Source organism: Lontra canadensis, unplaced genomic scaffold, assembly GCF_010015895.1.
Source record: "Lontra canadensis isolate GAN:19392208 unplaced genomic scaffold, GSC_riverotter_1.0 scaffold35, whole genome shotgun sequence".
NCBI classification, from domain to species: domain Eukaryota; kingdom Metazoa; phylum Chordata; class Mammalia; order Carnivora; family Mustelidae; genus Lontra; species Lontra canadensis.
The window spans coordinates 1,824,229-1,845,752 of NW_022631029.1; the positions used below are offsets into that span (position 1 = coordinate 1,824,229).

The 21,524-nt window shown below is 52.7% G+C and overlaps 1 protein-coding gene across 11 annotated transcripts in view; it reads right to left on the bottom strand.

Annotated features, from left to right (window-relative positions):
- Window positions 1-21,524, bottom strand: part of EPS15L1 (epidermal growth factor receptor pathway substrate 15 like 1) — a 94,618-nt gene that overhangs the window by 44,394 nt on the left and 28,700 nt on the right. For all 11 annotated transcript variants that reach the window (XM_032867544.1, XM_032867545.1, XM_032867551.1 and 8 more), the window contains exons 7-13: window positions 20,547-20,672; window positions 16,728-16,787; window positions 13,107-13,340; window positions 8,085-8,242; window positions 5,222-5,378; window positions 4,479-4,564; window positions 3,915-3,987 (exon numbers count right to left, since the gene is read on the bottom strand). In XM_032867544.1, the coding sequence (XP_032723435.1) occupies window positions 3,915-3,987; window positions 4,479-4,564; window positions 5,222-5,378; window positions 8,085-8,242; window positions 13,107-13,340; window positions 16,728-16,787; window positions 20,547-20,672 (894 nt within the window). The remainder of the gene's footprint in view (window positions 1-3,914; window positions 3,988-4,478; window positions 4,565-5,221; window positions 5,379-8,084; window positions 8,243-13,106; window positions 13,341-16,727; window positions 16,788-20,546; window positions 20,673-21,524) is intronic.

Below are 21,524 nucleotides of genomic sequence, written 5' to 3' on the forward strand. Positions count from 1 at the left end.
GCGGAAGAATGAAGTCAGACCCCTGCCTCACAGCATAAGCAAAAAATGAACTGAAAACAGATCCAAAGATCTAAATGTAAGAGCTAAAATGGTAAAATTTTAGAAGGAAACACAGAGTATTCATCTTTATGACCCTGAATTTGGCAATGAGTTCCAAGATAGGACATCAAAGGCAGGAGCAGAGAAAAAAAAGGAATAAACTGGACTTCACTAAAATTTGAAACTGTCGTGCTTCAAAGGACACCATCAAGAAAGTAAAGACAACTCACGCTATTTGCAAATCACCTATCTGATGAAGAACTTGTATCTAGAAACTATCAAGAACTCTTACAACTCACCTATTGAAAGACAAGCCAAGTTAAAAATAGTCAAAGGGGGGGCACCTGGGTGGCTCAGTGGATTAAGCCACTGCCTTCGGCTTAGGTTGTGATCTCAGGGTCCTGGGATCAAGCCCTGCATCGGGGTCTCTGCTCATCAGGGAGCCTGCTTCCCCCTCTCTCTCTGCCTGCCTCTCTGCCTAATAGATAAATAAAATCTTCAAAAAAAAAAAAAATGGTCAAAGGGTCCAAATCAACATTTCTACAAAGAAGCTACACAAATGGCCAATGAGCACATGAAAAGATGCTCAACATCGTTAGGGAAAGCATTAAGGGTAATGAGATACCACTCAATACCCACTAGGAAGGCCAAAATAAAAAATGGGAAAGAAGTGTTGGCGAGGATATGGAGACACAGGAACCCTTATACATTACAGGCTGGAATGTAAAATGGTGCAGCCACACTGGCAAACAGTATGACAGTTCCTCAAAAGGTTACACAGAGTTACCATATGATCCAGCCATTCCACTCCTGGGTAACAGACCCAACGGAAGTGAGATCGTATGTCCATGTGACCTGTACATGAACGTTCATAGTGACGTCATTTGCAATAGCCTCAAAGTCAAAGAACCCAAATATCCATCAACAGCTGAAGAAACAGAATGCAGTCCGGCCACACCGTAGAGCCTCACTCAGCCCCGAAAACGAATGACGCACTGACATGCACGCTACAACGTGGATGAACCTTGAAAACACTGGAGGAGTGAAGGAAGCCACACACAGAGGCCACACCACGTAGGACTCCATCACCACGCAAGGTGCAGACCAGGTAAATCCAGAGACAGGAAGCAGATAAGTTGTCGCCAGGGACTGGGGAGGGAAATGGAGATTGCTAGTGGGGACGGGGCTTCCTTTCGGAGGGAAATGTTGACAAACTGGCAGTGGTGATGGGTACACGACCCTGAGCTGACACTAAACACCATTAATTATGCACTTTAAGTGGATGGATGGTGTGGTCTGTGAGTTCTAGCTCAGTAAAAGCTGTTGTCACAAAACAAAACAAAACAAAAAACTAGGCAAAGACGCTACAGGTGCTCACCAGATCGACAGCAATGGAAACAAAGGCGAGAGACCCCCAGGGAGGACGGGGAAGGGGCACCCCGGGAACAGGACCAGGAGGGCTGAAGCTGAAGCTTCCACTGCCTAAAACCAAACATAAACAGACCTGAGGACAAAGGACTCGTACTGCACGCGGAGCCCTGACCCACAGACTGTGCCAAGTGATCTCCTGGCAAGACCCATGTGGGGAAAGGTGGCAGGAACCAAAGCCAAACCTGGTTTTCACAGAGGAACTTTAAAAAAATACAGCGTTCTGTCTAGGACCAAAATGCTGCCATCAAGCACTCCAGCAGAGCCCCGGCCTGGCCTGCTCACAGATGAGGCCCCCCCGGAACAGGGGCCAGTCTGGCTGGCATGGGGCTCCCTCCAGCTCTGGGGGGTTGTCAGGGCACACAAGGATGCCAGCACCTCCAAGGCTGCAGGTATGTACCGTCAGAGCCCATCAGCCAGGGCTCGGGTGGCCTGGCTGCGCCTGCCACAGACCGGAGGGACGGTACCTTCAGATGTCAGAACAAGTCACTGCAAAGACCTGACATATTCCTCAGAATCCCCCAGAACAGGCACCAGAGACCTGGTGACTGGCTTCCTGGGCAGTTAAAGGCCATCAGAGCACCCAGATATCCAGGGACCAGAATGTAAACCACAGCATGTTCAAGGCAACCCTGACACAATAGGAAGGGAGAACCGGCCACACACCCAGGTCGCTGGCTGGGCCCAGCCCAGGCACGAGGGAAGGAGGCCAGCTCTGCCACACCACAGGACTAACAGGATGAAGGCGGAGGGGATGCAGGTGGCGGAGGGGCGGGAGTGGGCTCTCCGTCTGAGGGATCAATTCCAGGACAAGGGTGGAAATCAGAGGCCTCAGAGAGAATAAAATGACAGGAGGAAAGTACTGTGGGGGCTTTCAGAGAAATACAGTCACTTTGCCTGCAAGGTGGTTTTATAACTGAAGCAGCTCATTTGAGCAAAAAGCCCTTCCTGTCAGAGGTAGCCTGGTCCTTGCTTTCCAATCCGACACATTCCAGGAGACCACCTACAGCCCAGTCCTCACTGCTGACAGGCACAGAGTGAGAAGCCAGGGAAGGAAAGAAGGGTCTGGACACTGCACAGCGTGAACCGGTGAGTGTCCCGAAGCAGGGCAGGCACATCCACCCCACCTCACCTGCAGACCACAGCCATGACAGATGTGACATGTCCCACAGATGGGCAGAACGTGCCATCCTCCTAGTACCTGTGTCTGTCCCAGTCCCTGTGTGGGTGGTGCAAGGGAGGGCCGCCCAGCGCCTCGAGAGCCCAACGGAGTCACCGCTACTTACTTCCCCTGGCTTGGGATCACGCGCTGGGAGGTGGCCCAGAAAGAACGGGCCACTCTCACAGCGCACACGGCAGCCAGCCACTGCTCTAGGCTCTGTGAACAGCTCATTCACCGACCCTTGGTGCCGGCAGGAGAGATGGAAGCTAGGAGGCTGAGCCACCGGTCCAGGTCACTCAGGTGAGGTCACTGAGGTGGAGCCGGACCCTGACCACTCGGCCGTGCTCTTCTCCCCTGCCCTGCTCTGAGCTCAGGACACTCAAAGTCCTCGCAGAGACCACCAGTCCCAGCAGCACTCCTAGCGCTAGCTCTCAGGGTGCCACAGCCACCTCTTGTGTCCTCACAGGGGCAGCGCCTTCTCTATCCACTCAGACCTGAGACACTGTGGGACCCCTTGCTCCTGGTGCAGACTCCCCTCTGCTCCAATGATGAGAAGAGCAGAGAGGGCCCTGAGTGCGTGCTGAGCAAAGGCCAGACCCCATTTTCCAGCCCCACAGCTCAGGAAAGCAGAACAATCATTATCAGTATCATATGAGACCCAGAGAGGTTAAGTAACTTGCCCAAGGTCACACAGCTAAGGAGAACTAGATTTGAGCCCAGCAGTCAGACTCCTGGTCTCTGCATCCCCACCACCTGCTAGGAGACACTCCAGGAAGCAGGACTGTCCTGAGAATAGGTTAGCAACCACTGTCTGAACCTCTAACAATGAGACTTGAGTGGAAAAAGCCAGACACAAAGGGCTTCACGTCTAACATCCAGAACAGGCATATCTAGAGAGACAGCAGATTAGGAATTGCCCAGGACTGGGGAGAGGCAATGGTGGGGGGGGGGGAGGGGCAATGGTGAGGTGGGGGCTCATGGTCATGGGGTTTCTTTTTGGGGTGATGGAAACTAGACGGAGGGGACAGTTAAGCAACATACTGAATATGCTAAAAACCAGTGAAGTGTATGCTCTAAAGGAACAAATTTTCGGTGATGTGAATCAACAGCTCAACTGAAAGAGAGAAAGCAAGCATGCCCTGTCTGTGGTTAAAGGAAGCTTAAAAGTCTCAGGTGGAAGCCCCCCAGAAGCTAGCTTTCCCTTGCCCTGCCCGCCCCCACTGATGGGCCTGGCAGTCGCTGTGTGGGACACAGCTCATTTGCCCAGGGTGAGCACTGTGCTTACCTGTACTTCGTTGCTTTTCTGTCTGATTGCCTCTTCCTTTTCTCTAATGTCTTGTTCCAGGGAGTACTTCTCTCTGGCCATTGAAAAGATTTCAGGAAAGCACAGATGAGTGACAGCACGACTATGGCCATGGTGCCTTCTCTTGGCACCGACTTCTCAATGCCCAATTCCGTCCTTACCCACAGAACCCAGCTCAGCTGGCGCTCCGTGACTCTCTCAGTTTAGCTGTCTGTCCTAAGCCATTAACTTGCCACCTGAGACTCAGCCGTTTTGTGTGCTGAGGGAGAGCAAGGCCTTCCTGAGGTCAGGGGGCATGGCCTGGGGCTGCTAAGCAACAACCTGCCTGAGACCCCCCCCAGCGCACACTGACTACTGCAGACATCATCACTCAAGCTCATTAAGTCAATTCAGGAACTCAGGGGAGTGTGCAGCCCTTCATCTCTGCTGTACGGACCTGTGATGGCCAACTTGCCACATGTCTCACAAGTCTCTGGTACTTGTGGTACAAGCAGGGATAGGGCTGGTGCGAGATTCAGATTCTCAGGGGAAGGAGCTTTAACACACCTTTGTAACTGGGCGATCTCTTGACTGATATCATCAAGTTCCTTCACACCAGTAAATTCTCCTGATCCAAGAGAACTTGAACCGTCCTGGAACCAAATTCAGATACATAATTAAAAATTGTCAAGCTGAGGGGTGCCTGGGTGGCTCAGTCGGTTAAGCATCTGACTTGATTTGGGCTCAGGTCATGATCTTGGGGTTGCGAAATTGAGCTCAACATCGGGCTCCACACTAGGCATGGAGCCTGCTCAAGATTTTCTTCCTCTACCTCTGCCCCTTCCCTCCCTTAAAAAAAAAAAAAAAAAAAAAAAAAAAAAAAGCTGACCAACCGAGGGGTGCCTGGCTGGCTCAACTGGTAGAGTATGTGACTCTGGATCTTGGGGTTGTGAGTTCAAGTCTCACACAGGGTGTAAGATTACTTAAAGATAAAATCTTAAAAAAAAAAAAAAATTTGACAAGCTGACCTCACTGCCCAGCACATACTAGTAGGTCCTAGTATGAGGGATACGATCATGGGATCTCCAATTCACAGCAGCAAAAGGGCCAGTACCCAGCCTGGAAAACTATCCCAGTGGCCCAGACACACCTGCTAGACCCACCCCGGGCCCCTGGTGAAAGCTGGGGCCAGATTAAGGTAAGCAAGGACAGCAGGGCACTGGCCTGCTCACACGGGCCACTGCCGCCACCTGGTGGCAGGCTGCGGGAAACCACAGGAACAGGACCGCGGTTGGGCTGGCAGTACTCACCGGGATGGGAGTGCCTCTCTCTGAGGGCGGGACCATGTCCGGCGACAGGACTTGAGGGGGGTCGATGCCTTTACTGACCTTCTGCTGAATGAAGTACATAGCTAATGCAAACTGGTCTTTACTTAACTTCCCCGTTTGCCTCGTATCAGCCAGGGCCCTGGGAGAAACGCGCAGATGCTAATTACACATCAGAAGCAAGAATTTGGCCCAGCATGCTAAGCACAGATCACAGAACCCATCCTTTGAGGAAATGAACAGTGACAATAGAAACAATGGGGCACAACGGCAACTCCTTTCCCACTGAACTTCCCGCTCTCGGACAGCAGTCCCGACACCCCCCACCCGAGCACCATGCCCAAGGTCTGGTTAAGGAGGCACCTGGCTCAGTGGGTTAAGCATCTGACTTCAGCTTAGCTCATGATCCCGGAGTCCCAGGATTGAGCCCCATATTGAGCTCCCTGCTCAGTGGGAGTCTGCTTACCTCTATGGCTCACCCCACTTGTGTTCTCTCACTCCCTGACTCTAATAAATAAAAAATCTTCAAAAAAAAAAAAAAAAAAAAAGAGGGCATCGTCAAGACAGGAAGTGGGGGCCTCACCTGGCTGGAGAACCACCGAACCCCACCCCACAGGCTGAGGTGGCAGGCCTTTGGCAAGACCTCAGCAGCAATTCCCAGAAATGCCACCAGCTCTTGATGGCGTGTATGTGGGGCAATGCGACAGTCCAGGACAGAATAGCCGTTCTGGGGGCTGTGAAGCAGGGCCCGAGCCTGCCCCCTCAGGTCTTTAGCCAGCCTGGGTTATCTGAGCAGCCTGAGCTGCTGGCTTTCAATGGGGATGACAGCGGCAGCATTCTGGGTTGTCGCCCTGAGGCAATGGGGCCCAGAAAGCCACACCTGACCATGCTACACAGAACAGTGCCTCACTGCCAAGGGAGGCCTGCTCATGTGGCCTCCTGTCATCCTGGCTGATGGACAAGGCAGCACCTAAGGCAGTGGCACATGGAGCTCCCGCAGAGCCTGGGGGAGCAGCTCTGCAGCCAGCCCAGTAACCATGGAGCTGCCTGGTACGGGGAGGAAAGCCTCACACAGCCAGACGAGGCCTCCCCATCAGCAATGTCTCACCCCGGCCACTCCACAGGCGACCTCACTTCCCACTGTGCACAATGACTGCAAAGTCACCACTCTCTAACTCGTAGCAAGGAGCCGGGAACGGTGAACTGAGTCGGGCCCAAACAGCCAGTGACCAGGGCTATGCGGGGCACAGAGACCCCACTGAATGTTGCTGATAAAGGCTGATATAAAATATCTTTACTCTCGTTGCAGTTTGAGTGATGACGTGTGCGGATTCTGCCTGCCAGGGCTGGTCCTGCCGCACACCCAGCCCACAGTGGCTCCCAGGCGCGAGGCCTCTTCCCTCGGGCCCTCTGCCGCTGTCTCTGACGGAGCGCGGGCTCCAAGGCCCACGTGCGGGGGGCTCGGCCAGCCTCTACCCGCGGCAGCACACGCGCGTGGTCTGGCTCCGGGGCTGGGCGCACGAGGCCTCCCTGCCGGCCTCCGGGCAGGCGTGTTATCCGGCCTCAGGGGTGCCCCCTGCTCCCCGCCACCTGCAGACAAACCCAGGCCATCATGGTACTCTTCTAGAGCGTGTACATCCTACCTTTCCCCTCACACGCAATGCTTTCTGCATTCCTTCTTTTAACCCAAGCATGCTGGCGACTTCCCTGTCCCCTCCCCATCCCTGCGCCACTCGCAGGTTGAGGGACCGTCCCCACGCTGTGATCAGGCTGTGGCTTGCAACCTTTGAATCACACACACACACACACACACACACACACACACACACACACACCACTTCAAGGTGATCAAGGGGACACTGCGTTTCCTTGGCCTCTAAAAGCGGGCACTGGGGCTGAAGGGGTGGAGGATGACTGGCCCTGACCTGTCAGAAGCAGCTGGCCTCCCCCGGCTATTTGGTGACTGACTCTGGGTGTCTGTCACACACTCCTTCGGAAGGGACAGCCTGCTTTCTCAGGTTGGGGCCTCCCCTCACAACGTGGGCATCTACGAATTACAACCAAGGACAGTTACTTCCCCAAGCTACTCAGTAACGTGCTAAATTTGACTGCTCTTCTTTGGAGAGGTTCACCTCTCCAGAATTATATGGAAATTCTCTCCTTGTGACTCCCAAGTGAGGCCCTGTAAGGCCTGAGGACAAAGTTAGAAAGTGACTTTCACCACTGGCAGCTGCAAAGGGAGCCACGCGGCGCTCTGACATTGCCCTGGTCCGCCCTGCAGGAAGGAGGGCTGAGGCCGGCTCCCTGGCTGGCTCTGAGGTGCGGACTGGAGTCTTGCTGACTGCTCACTCTCCTGATGGGAGCCGGGTCACTGACCTTCACAGGCCTCCCTGGGGAGGCAGCCGCAGCCCCCACTGCCCAGGGTGGCTCTCCCCGAGCTGCCCTCCCCTCCCAGGGGCAGGGCCAAACATCTGCACCCCAGCTGGCTGTGGGCAAGGCGGGGCCTCCCACTAGAACCAGCACAACCACCAGCAAGAACTCGCCCCAGCCACTCAAGCACATCGCCCCAGAGCCGTCCAGATGGACCACACGGGCGGAGAGTGGGCTGCCATGCCCAGTGCACGGGGGAAAGGACCTTGGCACTCCTTTCTCACTCAGCCCCCATCCACCCTGGCAGGTGTGGAGGCCTGCTGCGGGGCTGGACAGATGCCTCCACCACCACGCCCTGCCGGCCACCCGCCCTTCCTTCGGCATAAGCCTCACTCCCTCAGGGCCCCTCGGTGTCGCCCACAGCCAGGACCTCCACACAGGAGGCCCGGATGAGCAGATGCCACCTACCCATCCTTACCATATGTGTGCTAGAAGGTTCTGGGTGAGGCCAGAGTGCATGAAGATCTCCTTCACCTCCTGGCCACTCACATAGCCATCCAGGTCTAGGTCGGTCTTCAGGAATATCTCGTCAAATCGCATCTTATCTGCAACCGGCACCACCCAGCTCACTGTGGGCTGAAAGGGGTTGCAAATGGTTGGTCCCCAGCTTCTCAGCACCACACACAGTGCTTGTAAAGCTCCTCCGTGCACTCCTGCCAGGACTAGTAAAGCACTTCTCCGCGCATGTGGGTAGCATGACTCCACAAACCCAGAGGGCAGACAGGAGCCCCATTCTGTGAGTGGGGAAACCGAGGCTGAGAGCAGTGGACAACACTCAGTCAGCTTCCTCCAGTGGCCACAGTACGCCTCTCCCATGCCATCGTGGCACCCCCTGCCCCTTGCATTCAGAGGGAGGCAAAGCCCCAACAGGGGCTTGGAGGGAAGCTGCTGACTTCCTTCCAGGTGGGGGTTCAAGTGTGCTGGGGAGACCCTCCTGAAGGCCCACATCAGAAGGACGGTCTCCTGAGAACCAACCAGCCCCGCGCCCGAGCCAGCCCTCCTGGTCCTCTCGTCTTCTGTCTGCAAACACTTCTCTGCAGCTGCCAGAGGAGTTCTTGTGCCCACCGCTCAGGATCCTGTACTCTGTCCTTGTCCCTGACTCCATTCCCTGTGACACAGCAGTGTCCCCATGGGGTGCCAGCACATACCTGACACTGACTGATGGGGAGTGAATGAGGCGGACGTGAAAACAGTGTCTGCTGGATGGACAGGTGCCCTGGGCCCTCTGGTGCTGGTGGGGGAGCCTGGGCCCCAGATGAGCATGCCTGTCACCTGAAAGGGCCCCCAACCCTCGAGGGCACCGCCCCGGCACATGGAGCTAAACAGATCTGTGAACCCCACATAGGGCGGTCTTGGCAACCACGGCTTGGCCACCTGGGGCATGTGTGACCCCTTCCATGGCCTGCTCAGATCTACATGAAGGGGCAAATGCCGAGGGCCCACCAGGGCCCATGCACCTCCTAATTCAGGGGCATCAGGGCCCCTTCAGCTGCTAATTCTGGACATGTCACCTCTGACCTTTGGCATACTTATGGAACCAAGTTTCATGGCGCCTCTGCCCCTTTTTCTAGACACGTTTTTCCTCATCTGCTCTTTCTGAATCGATCTCCGTCGTTACCCAAATCCAGCATGAGCACTGGGACTCCAGAAAGCAAGGGTGGGAAGCAAGGGATACCACGTTACCCGGATCATTTCAGTTCCAGGATTCTGGAGGGGGAGAATGAGTTAGTCCAGCAAAGAATTATCAGAATCTATGGACCAAATTCAAATAGCAAGGGCTCAGGGAGCAGGAATTTAGATAAGGAGAAAGACCTGCACTTCACTTGTCTCATTCTGTGGATCTAGTAAGCTGTCTCAGAGTGGTCACGGAGAGACACGTGAAGGATTCTAACGAAGAGGCCAGCTGTCTCTAAGCTCAGTGGCTGGGGTAAGCTAAGCCCCAGATGCCAAGAAACCCGAGGAGGAAGTAACAGCAGACCAGACAAGCTAAGCTGAGGCAGACAATGGTTTCTGCGCTCCACAAGTCCTAAGAGATTACAACGCTGGGATGGCAAAAATCCTAACATTCCACATGTACATGGAATGAGCTCGCTGCCTGATTTCTGGGGTCTCACAGGAGGTCGGCAGTGACACTCTGAAGCCTACTTCACTACAAATCCCACATGGGACAGCTTTCTCCTTGGAGCTGGGTCTCCCAGAAAAGGCTGGCTTTAAGGCTGGCTTAGCAGCCACAGGCCACCAATAAATGACAACAGGGCCTGGTGGCTGGCAGGAGCTGCACCCCACGGCCAGCTGTGAAGACAGGACCTGGTGGCCCCAAGCTGGTGGGGAGAGAAGTAGGGGAGGGGATGGCTTGGTGACTGTGGGTCTCCAGAACTGCTCGTTTTCATGTGACTCCACTAGCTGTCCTCATCCTTGGGGAAGGGAGCGCACCCGCTTCTTCCCACCCCGACCCAGATAAAGGTCCCTGGTAAAACAGGTCTAGTTGCAATCAGCAGTGTGCTCCCAGGATCTGGCGAGAGCCACCAGATCACCAAGGACAGGAATTACAAGGCTAGTTGGCCTGTACCTGTCAGCAGCCTTGGCCCCACCTGCTTCTTTGTCAGTAAAACCTGTCACCACTAACCTAACCCACAGTACTTAGTAAGAATGCTCGACAAGAATTTTGCAGACGCAGGGGCTGGTGGTCCTGGAAAACAGCTCATGCAGTCTAAGTTACCAGCCTTGGCCCCCTCTCAGACTCCAGCCCACCCTCCTTCCTGTTTCTAGAGGTTCCCATGAAGGAGCCTTGGCGCGGGCTAGTCCTCCGATGGCTTTTTGTCATTCAGGTATCAGCCCAGGTATCGGTTCCTTAGTGACCTTCCAGCTGACTGCCATCTGCAGGAGCACCCCCGCCTCCTTACCTCACAACTCCCGGGCCAGGCTGTTCTGCTTCTCACAGCTATCTGATCGTCCTTAGTTCACTGATACGCTTACGGTCTATCTCCCTGAGGGCAGAGGCCAGTCCCACGGCCACGGCGGCATCCCCACGAAGTGCGGGCACGGTTGGTGGGCTGCTGAGCTGCTGGAGATGCCCAGACTGGGCCACCTGGACGTGGGGCTTGTTAAGAGACACCCACCCACCGGAGGGGAAGCCCTGTCGCCTGTGCCTCTCCCAGCGGCTGGGGCAGTGAGGGGGGCTGTACTGTCCCCCTGACCAAACCATTTCGACCCTCTCAGAGAGGATGCTCGCTCTACGGTGCCGCAAGCTCCTGGAAAATGAGCTCCCCTCCCTGCCAACACCAAGTGGAATGCTTAACTTTACAACTATGTCACATGCAGGAGGATATCACCATCTGATCATGTATTTCTGGAGCGTTAAGTGCCTGACAATTCGTTTTCTGATTGTAATTTAAGTGCCCGCCATTAAGCTTTTGGTTGCTGAGGCACCCATTTCAAAAAAATCCATTTCAGATGAACACATTGCCAGCCACACAACTAGAGAAAGAGCCAGGCCGGCCCATGACGGCCCCTGGGAAAGCCAGGGTGGCCTAGATAGCTGGCCGTCTAAGTGATCCCACTTTTCCCTTCCCATGCTTTCATTCCCACTGTTACGTTTTAAACTCACCAGCGAAGAGTGAACCCGAGAAACCCTAGGCCCCCATCCTCAACCCCAAAAAGCCAGAGCCCCGTGCCCAAGCTTGCTCTCTCTCTAGCCCTGGCCTTGCTGGTGGGGAGGCCCTAGGTGTGACGCACTTTCTGCAGGACCTGCGAGTCATCAACCTTGGTTTTTTGAATTTTCCTGCTGGTTGCTGATGAGGTGTATTTTGCCATCCAAACAAGAGCCACAAAGACATTTGCTTGGGGCGGGGAAGTGCTGGGGCGGGGCTCACCACAAGTCTTGGGGGCCCAAGTGAGCGCCACAGCCATTCCTAGCAGACTTTGTCACTTACTGACCAACACAAGATGGTTTCCCAGGTCTACTCTTATGGTTCATATCCAAACCTGCATGGCAGTCCGGGCTGGCCCTCTTCTTGTCACCTGCACTGCTTTCCCCCTTAAACCACAAATGAGGCAGAATGCAAAGCCTCACTCAGCATGGAACTCAGGATGTCACATTCTTGCACGTTTTAGATCATCTCAAAGGTGACTTTTTATAAAAGAGCCCTTTATGGTGTGCTACATTTACCAGAACAAGAAATGTCTTTCTGATACATAAGACACTGCCCGCTGGGAGTCAGAGCCCCACACTGTCTTCCAAACACGAGACGGAAGCCTCCCTCACTCACGTGACACTCAGCGTGTTTACTGAGCACCAGAGCACCTGGGATTGCTGTGACACTGAGAGCAGAAGCACGAACTAACTCCGCTCTCAGAGGCTAAGGGGGAGGGACATGGGAGGAAGAGACAGATGACACATAACTAACTGCATAACAAGCCAGGCAGGGGGAACCTAGAATGCAGGATGGACAGAGCCCAGGGCATGCTGGCTGCAGTCATGCCCCAGCCCCCTGGTAAGGTGCCCCACACGAGCGGAGGCCTCATGAAACAAAGTGCTGGGGAAGGATTTGGGACTGCGCCTGCCCAGCAGAGGCGCTTCCTAAGGCAGGAGGGACGGAGGCAAGAGGACAGAGCCCAGAGGTGGGTGCAAGCGGAGTGTGTCTGAGGTAGTTGTGTGCAAATGAATGAGAAACCTAACTCTGAATCCCTGTGGCTACGGACTTGATGATTGTGCCCCCGCCAACCCCAGAGTTCGTATGTTAAAACCCTAATCCTGATGTGATGGTGTTGGGAAGCGGGGCCTCTGGAAGGTAATTAGGTCATAAGGGCGGAGCTCCATGAATGAGATCACTGCCCTCATAGAAAGGACCCCAGAGAGCTCCCTTGTCCTCTGCACCATGTGAGGACACGGCAAGAAAACCATCTGTGAGCCTGGAATCGGGCTCTCATCAGACACAGAATCTGCCAGTGCCTGATCTTGGACTTCCCAACATCCGGATTTTCTGTGAGAAATAAATGTTTGTCAGTCACCTAGTCTATGGTATTCCATTACACTCAGAATAAGATACTGACCATAAATATTGTTCTAAAAAACATAATCATGGGGCACCTGGGTGGCTCAGTCGGTTAAGCATCTGCCTTCAGCTCAGGTCATGATCCCAGGGGCGGGGGACTGAGCCCCACGTCAGGCTACACAATCAGTGGGGAGCCTGCTTCTCCCTCTGCCTGCCGCTCCCTTGGCTGTGTATGTGCTCACTCTCTCTCTCTGTCTCTGACAAATAAATAAAATCTTTTTTAAAAATATATTAAAAAAAAATAAATAACAAAAAACAAAAACTGTAATCATCAATGTTACCTTTCTGGGGTCCCAAATTACTTGCTCTCCAGGAGCATCTGGCTGGGACTCTACAGGGGCAAACGGCGGCTCTGAAAAGGGGCCACACACAGAGGGCACCCGTACCTGTGTTTGCTTGATGCTATGCTTGGGAGACAAGCTTCCCGTGCTGTTCAGGCTACTGACGCTGCCGTGGGAAGGTGTGGAGCGGAGGCTGTCTTTCGGCGGGGGGCTGGCGGGCAGGACAGGCACAGCGCCTGGGAAGACCGTCTTCTTCCTCTTGGAAGGTGGGATGAGGGACGGGGGCAGGACAGAGGGCACAGGCTCCTTCTCGAGGGCTCGGTACACCAAGTGCATCGCCTGTGGGTGTGAAAGAGGATTCCGTTAAGGTGGCCAGGCACAGGCCATGGGTGGGGAACGCGCATCTCTTTCCAGGACTGCAGTGATGTGACAAGGACTGCTCTTTCTGAGGTCACTTCCAAGCTTAACAGAGTAAAAAATAAACCTTTCCTGGGGCGCCTGGGTGGCTCAGTGGGTTAAGCCTCTGCCTTCAGCTCAAGTCATGATCTCGGGGTCCTGGGATCGAGCCCTGCATCAGGCTCTCTGCTCAGCAGGGAGCCGGCTTCCCCCACCCCCGCCACCGCCTGCCTCTCTGCCTACTTGTGATCTCTCTCTCTCTGTCAAATAAATAAAGAAAATCTTTAAAAATAATAATAATAAAATAAACCTTTCCTGATGCGTTCTCTTCCAAAGCATCATTTTTCCAAGATGTGTTTAATCACGTAAGACCAACATGAGCCCAAAAGGAATTCAATCACGCCAGACTCTGCACATGTCCCTTCACCACACAGCTCCAGGGCTGAGGAGTCCCCAAATACTGGAATTTGGAAGTCTAAAGACACACTGCGAGCACCTGTGTGTACTTCCTGTTTCAGGTGGGCAAAGAAAAGAAACTTTGTCTAATACATAGATTTAACAAAACCAGGGGTCCCTGGGTGGCTGAGTTGGTTCAGCCTCTGACTCTTGATTTCGGATGAGGTCATGTCCACACTGGGCATGGAGCCTGCTTAAGATTCTCTCTCTCCCTCTTCCTTCTGCCCCTCTCCCCCACCCCTCTCTCAAAAAAAAAAGGTAACAAACATCAAACCAAAATTATAACCCTTCCCGCTTAAAAATATTCCTTAAGTTGCTATTTGAGTAGAGACCAGATCACTGACATACATAAAATTTACCATCACTTAAAACCACCACAGAATATTAAACCCAGCAAGTGATTAAAAGAAACCCAAATGATACAATTTTAAGACCCATTTATAGAACACTATACATCTCAGCTGAAATGACGGGAAATGATAAAAACATAACAAGAACGGAAACTCAGGGCTCCTGAGGCCATGAAGAGAGAGGCACAGGCCCGGATTCACTCTGGGCCAGCCATCCCATTCCTGGGAATCACCCCAAGAGCAGTTCGATGACAGTGTGATCAGAGAAAATACAAAAACTAAATAATCGGGGACTGGGGGATGGGGAAGATAGTGTCCAATGGGGACAGAGTTTCAGTTTTGCAAGATGAAGGGTCCTGGAGATGGAAGGTGGTAACAGCTGCACAGCCACGTGGAAGTATTAATGCCACCGAACCACACACTTGAAAATGACTATGACAGTAAAATTTTATGTTCTATTTATTTTGCCACAATAAAAAAAAATAATAATAATTTTTTTATTTTAAAAAATAAAATAAGGTATCCTGGGATGGGACTCCTGGGATGGCTCGGTGGCTTAAGGGCCCAACTCCTGATTTTGGCTCAGGTTGTGATCTCAGGGTCATGAGACAGAGCCCTGTGTTGGACTCCAGGTTTAGTGTGCAGTCTGCCTGCAATTCTCTCTCTCCGTCTCCCTCTGTCCTTCCCCTTGCTTGTGCTCACTTGCTTATGCTCTAATAAACAAATAAATCTTTAAGAACAAAAAACCACACTGCCCTTAACTACAAGAAGCTACTTTGTTCTACTTTGTTTGAGATTTAAGGGAACAAGTGAGTGAGTCAGTCCCATGAATGGGAAAGGTCCAAGATATGAGGTGAAGGAAAGGGAGGAATGAGAGGAGAGACAGAACGACACAAGCCCAGGGTGAGGACAGCTGGCATGTGGGGACGTGAGCCTGACCGCTGGGCAGCTGAAGAGCAAGGTGGGGAGCTACAGGGGTGTGGAGGGAGCAGCTGCGTGGAAAGGCAGCCTATAGCACCGGAGAGCCCTGATCAACACAGACACATCACTGCTATCAAAAGGAGAAGAGGGCGGGGCTGCCAGGGCCCAGACATAAGCAGACCCAAAGCAAATCGTGGAGCCTCAGGGCACCTGCTGGGCGCATATATACACACCTACTTCCAGCTCTATCTACTAAGAGGTCCTGAAAGCAGTGGCACCCCAGGGGCACTGAGCACCCCAGAGCCTACATCCTGGTTTCTAACACCACTCTCCACTACATGGAACTGGGGCTCCCTGGAGGTACAGGGCTGGGACAGGAAATACACAGGAGGAGCCAGGAACATCCCACCATGCCAAAAGGAAGAAAGCACTCACACAATGATGGGATGTGCCCAAAGGACAAAGGAGACAGCGGGGAGGAGCTCCAAATGGGCAAAGTAAGTCACACCACTAAATGATTATAAACCGTGGAACAGAGGATGCAGTCCCGAGTCCACTGATACAAACTCCTTATAGTAGGCTAAGCAGAAAACGTGCAAGTGCCAGAATAAGAAACTCATCTGCCAACCATCACACTCGTCAATCAGGCGAGACTCCTGGGACGATGCCAGAGCCAACAGGTGAGAGGTGGAAGGGTAATGGGGTGGTCCAGTCCCCATGTGTCTCCCACAAGAGACTGAGCACACAGGAAGACAGTAACTCTGCAGGGAGAAACCTGCAGCCTCCACCAACAGCAGTCAAGGCTGACACCGTGGGGTAAGGAATCACAGGTCCTGTCGATGGTGGACCCTGAGAAAGACAAGCATCACCTCGGTGGGATCACCACATGAGTGCACGAACTGGATCATCATGAGGAAACAGCCAATATCCCCAGGCTGAGGGACGCTCTACAGACTGCTGACCGGCACTCTTTAAAATGCCCACAAGACACAGAGACCCACGGAGTCGCTCCAGATCAGAGGTCACGATAGAGATGGAGCTGAGTAATGTAACACAGGAGGCTGGGACTTCTTTGCTGTAAAGGATGTTTGGGGACAAATGACAAGGTCTGAATGATATCCTTAGGTAATACATAATGACATATTAACACAGATGCTATACAATAAGACATGTAACAGACACTCTGATAAACCAGTCACTGTCAATGTTAATTTTCTCATTTTGAATTGGACACAGGGTATGTTAAGTCCCTGGTTTTGGGAAATATACACAAGTATTCTGGGACAAAAAGGTATGATGTCTGCAACTGACTCCAGAATGGCTCGAAGGAAAGATTTAGGTGTGTGTATACATACATGCGTATGGTGAGAGAGGGAGAGAGGGAGGAGGAGGATAAAGCAATGTGGGAAAAAAATATCACTGGGGAATGTGACCAAAGGGTACTCAGAAGAACTCTCTGTATTACTGTCACTTTTTCTTTAAATCCAAAGTACATCAAAATAAACGCTTTTTAAAAATTAGAGGGGGAAAAAAAAAACCCACGACTCAAGAAACATTTCCTTCCTCGGCAGAGTGAGAAAAGAGAGTCACAGCAGGGGCCTACCACAGCAAACTCATCTCTGTCCAGGTGCCCATCCTTGTCGATGTCACTGAGGTCCCAGACCTGCAAGGGAAAGAGAGCAAGGCTTACTGGGGAAGGAAGCACACCTGCCGGAACCCCGATTCCGAGTGCCCGGTGCAGAGCAGGCTTGAGACAAGGCAATCACAATGCAGTCAAGAACCAGTCAGTGGGTTCTCTGAAAAGCCATCAGCTGATGCAGTATCATCAATTCCAAGATCCTTTTTGTTATATCGTGTTTGCTTTCTCTAACAAATGATCATAATTATAACCCTGTCCACCTTGGTTTTTTATCACCTTACAAGGAATTCTCAGATAGAAAACGTGTTTTGGTTCTGGCACAAGTGTGGCTCCAAACAAAGCCCCCCCACCGCCATTCACACGGTGCAGGGCCGTGGGCATGTGTTCGCTACTGGTGGATGGGGAGGCAGGTGTTTCCAAGTATGCTTGGCCCACCTAGCACCCTGAAGATGAGGCAGACAGGTACAGATTCCTATACTGTGTCACAGGCCAGGTGCCAGATTTTTCTAAAGCACAATCAAAGCACTAGCTTCCTGACCCAAGTCAGCCCCACCCCGATCCAGCAGGCCTGCCTGACTCGGACAATGCTGGGCACGGTGCCAGTGCCCAAAGGCAAGCAGACACCTTGGCATCCAAACGTGATGCTTCATGTGCTGGTCCCCTCTCGGTCAATCATTAGCGACATCAGCCCAGGGACATCTCTCATGTGCAGGTCCTTCTCCCCAGCCCTGTTGCTGTCCTTAACTTGGGCCTCTCTGGTACTCCACAAAGGCCACAGCCTCCAGCTGGCCTCTTTGCCTCTAATTCTTTCCCCAGGGTTACCATGTGGACTGTTCTAGAATACAGTCTGTGTCTGCCCCCTAGACTGGCACATGGACCCCCTGTGCCCTGCACAGGTCCCTGCACTGCAGCCCAGCTACCAGGAACCCCACCTTGATCTCTAGGGAGCCCAAGATGTTGATAGTCCTTTCAAGCCCAGAGATGCCCTTGCAGAGGCGTTCTGCATCAGGCTGAGTGCTTTATGCGTCCGGTTTCACTTTAGGAAGCAGAATTTCACGAAGAATAATTTTTCCAGGAGCGCCTGGGTGGCTTAGTGGGTTAAGCCTCTGCCCTCAGCTCAGGTCATGATCTCAGGGTCCTGGGATCGAGCCCTGCACTGGGCTCTCTGCTCAGTGGGGATCCTGCTTCCCCCCACCCTCTGCCTGCGTCTCTACCTACTTGTGATCTCTCTCTCTGTGGTAAATAAATAAATAAAATCTTAAGGAAAAAAAAAAAAGAATAACTTTTCCAAAGCTATGGTACTTGCTCGGGAACTAGGACTAGAACAAGACTTCCTGGCTCCATGCCTCTCCCTGCCTGGGGCCTCTCTACCTCAGCACCGCTGACATCCGGGACCGCATCACCGGGGCTGTGGTGGGGCTGACCTGGGCTGCTGAGCAGCGTCCCCGGCCTCCACCCGATGCCAACAACATCCAGCCCAGGTGGGACAACCAGAACTGTCTCTAGATGCTGCTCAATATCCCTGGGGGAGGAAGGACCTGGTAAGATTATAGGCCCTTCCCAGCAGCCTCTGCTCATGCTGTCATGCATCGGGCCTTCTCATGCCATCGTTAGCTACCATCTCTTCACTCTGGAGGACACAGCCCTGAAGCGGCTACCCTAGGAAGCCTTCCCTGCCTGCCCTCTACCCTTCTGCTCTGGCGGGTAGGGCACCTCCCCTCTGCCACTGCCCTTACCGGGCAGAATCACAATTATCAGGGAGCAATGGGCAGCAGGGGGTCACCAGGGAAAAGTGAGGGCTCTGGGAACCACCTAGGTTCTCATTCCCCTCACCATGAGACCCTGAGAGGCTTACTGGCCACCCTGAAGGCCCCCTTTTCCTCATCTAGAACACAGAAGGGACGCCGTCCACAACAAGGCGGTTGCTAGTCCTGAAGGAATTCATTCATGCAAAGTGCTGTAATGGGGCTTGGCATATAGCAAGCCCTCGATAAATAAATACGACCATCTTAACCATTATTCATTTCCTTGACCTCGTAACTCTAATTGCATCCCCATCTTTGTGGTGCTCAGCACAAGGCCTGGCCCCAAGCAGACTCCAAACTTCCTGAACGACTGAAAGGACGGTTGGCGCGTGAAGCACAGATGGATGAGCACCAGCACAGAGGCCTGGGCGCGTGAGCGCACTGACGCGCACATCAGGGATGGACGGGTGCACGGTTATGAACGCATGCGTGAGCAGATACGGCAAAGTGCACGGATGGGTGCGTGTGTACATGCTGGAATGGGTGCACATAAGGCTGATGTGTGTGGAAAAGGAAGGAAGGAGAGCGCAGCAGATGAGAAGTGACCCGTGTGCCACAAGACCTGGAGCCCGGGCAGATCTACAGAATGCACCCTTCCCAGCCACACTCCCTTTCTAATGAAGCCCACTCCACCTCTGCCAGTCTCTCTGTTGCGCTCGTGATCTGGCTCCAGAACAGGATTATATCCAGGTGTCAGGGAGTCTGCAAGGACTGCCAAATAAATGCACACAATGGGCAGGACAGGGCGGCCCCATCTTGCTGCAGTTAAAATTCATGCCTTGTAAAGACGCTTGGTCCTCATCACAGGGTTCCGTCTATACCAGGCCACAGCCAAGAGGGAACAAAGCAGTTTAAAAGATTCCCCTTTCTTAGTGGCCTTCTTTCAAAAACAAAGTATTAAGATGGGCTCTATCCGGGTCCTATCAAATGGGCCAGTGTCCACAAAAGTCATAATCAAAAGGAAACCTTATTAGGTGAATCCAAGGGACAGGAATTTGCATCTTTCCCAAAAAGTTTTACTCACTGTCATGACCTAGACCCACAGGTGTTGCCTGGGGCATCAGGGACTATGCTCAGTCCCCTGCTCTGCATCTGTGCCTGCCACGTCGCCATGATCCAGTCCAGACAGACGACAACATCCATCCCTTCTCGGTATAGAGCAGGGAACTCAGTACGGACAGCCTTGTGGAACTGAGCTCTGTGCACAGAGCAAACCCATGGGGCCATGATGCAAACCTCACTGGAGGGAAGACTGTCTGGCATAGAAAGCTGCATCTGAAAAACTTGGATTTAATAGGAACAAAACTAAAAGCTTTTTCTTAAGAGAATGCATAAATTTTTCTCTAAACCTGCAGCAAAATTTAAAGTACCTTTATCTTAAGCTCACAGGCAGAGAAAAAGTAATTAAAAATAGAAAAGAGGGGCGCCTGGGTGGCACAGTCGGTTGAGCAGCCAACTCTTGGCGTCGTCCCAGGTCTGACTGAGCCCCGTGTTGGGCTCCACGCTTGGTGCAGAGTCCGTTTGAGAGTCTCTCTCCCCCCTCTCTGCTCTTCCCGTCATTCTCTCTCTCTCTAAAATAAATAAATCTTTTTTTAAAAAAAATAGAAAAGAAGCAAAGAGTTCTAGACATACACTCCCATACTTCTCCCAGAAGCACACGGAGCAGTGGAAATCCCAATCTGGGTTCAAATCTCACCTCTGCCTATCTCTGGTCCCTGGGCAGCAAGTTCATTCTGAGGCTGCCTCCCTAGGCATGCAAAGGCCCACCAGCATCTTCCCACAGGCTGGGGAGCATCTGTGAGCCACATCCATGAGGCCCTAAGCCAACTTGACCATAGCAAATTCTCCATGCACACTGGCTCTTACAAAAAGCCCCGATGGTTCATAGCCGTGTGTAAAGCCTCATAAGTGTGTGTGGGGAACAAGCATGGGGCGGACGGAAGTCAGCAGCAGTGCAAGACGTGGGAGAACCACTTACCCGGCCCAGGACGTCAAGAGGCAGCTTTGAGTTCATGAGGACTGGCTTGACTTTGTCTCCAGAGAGCAAACCATTGATGGGTAAGAGGCTTTCAAAAATTCCATCAAATTTTGCCTTTTCTTCCACCTAGTTGGAAAAGAATAGCCTGAGTGAGTAAAAAAAGCACATCTGGGGGAGAATCCAAAATGAGCTCTGGCCCGAAGCTGAATGAAAACAGGCAAGGACCTGCCACCGGCCTCACCTAAAAGCACAGGAGGCCTTACAGCAGTTTCAAAGTGAACACCTGCCCTGAAGGAAAGAGCTCCCTAGCAACTATGAATCTGGCGGCAAAGGTCTACGGGGAGACAGGACCTGGCCGTGGGCCTCACTCACCACCACAGGAGCTGCCTAGGAGACAAAGATCACCCCTACCCACTCCTAGGAACTCACTAAGACGGGAAAGATTAAAGTGAAGATGGGCTTTCGTTCTTTGAGACAACTAAATCTGGATATCAACCTACAGAACTAAAAGAGCTCAAGAATCAAAGAAAAAAATAAACCAAAACTTAAGCAACCAATTATCAAAATCAACTTTAAGCACAGGAAGTCCTCTCAGAGTACAAAACTAAATTCTAAAAGTTCCTCATGAACAGAGAGGTCTAAACAGGACTTACAAAGCAGAGCGGCAGCTGTAGCCACTGTGAAATAGGAAACGCGGGCAGTGTGTCCAAGGGGCCGTCGGTGAGGCAGGTCTGGGCAGGGGCAGTCTGCTCTCCTCCGGAAATGAAACCCCCAGTGACTAGACCCGGTGTGGGGGGTGCGCTAGACCCCTCACCACCTGCTCTACCCATGAGCTGGAGCCACGGGGAGCACTAAGAAACCCTCACAAGCGTCTGTACACAGAATGGATAACCAAAATGTGGTGCATTCACACACTGGAATATTCCTCAGCCGCAAAACAGGAGCTTCTGACCCAGGCGACAACATGGATGAACCCTG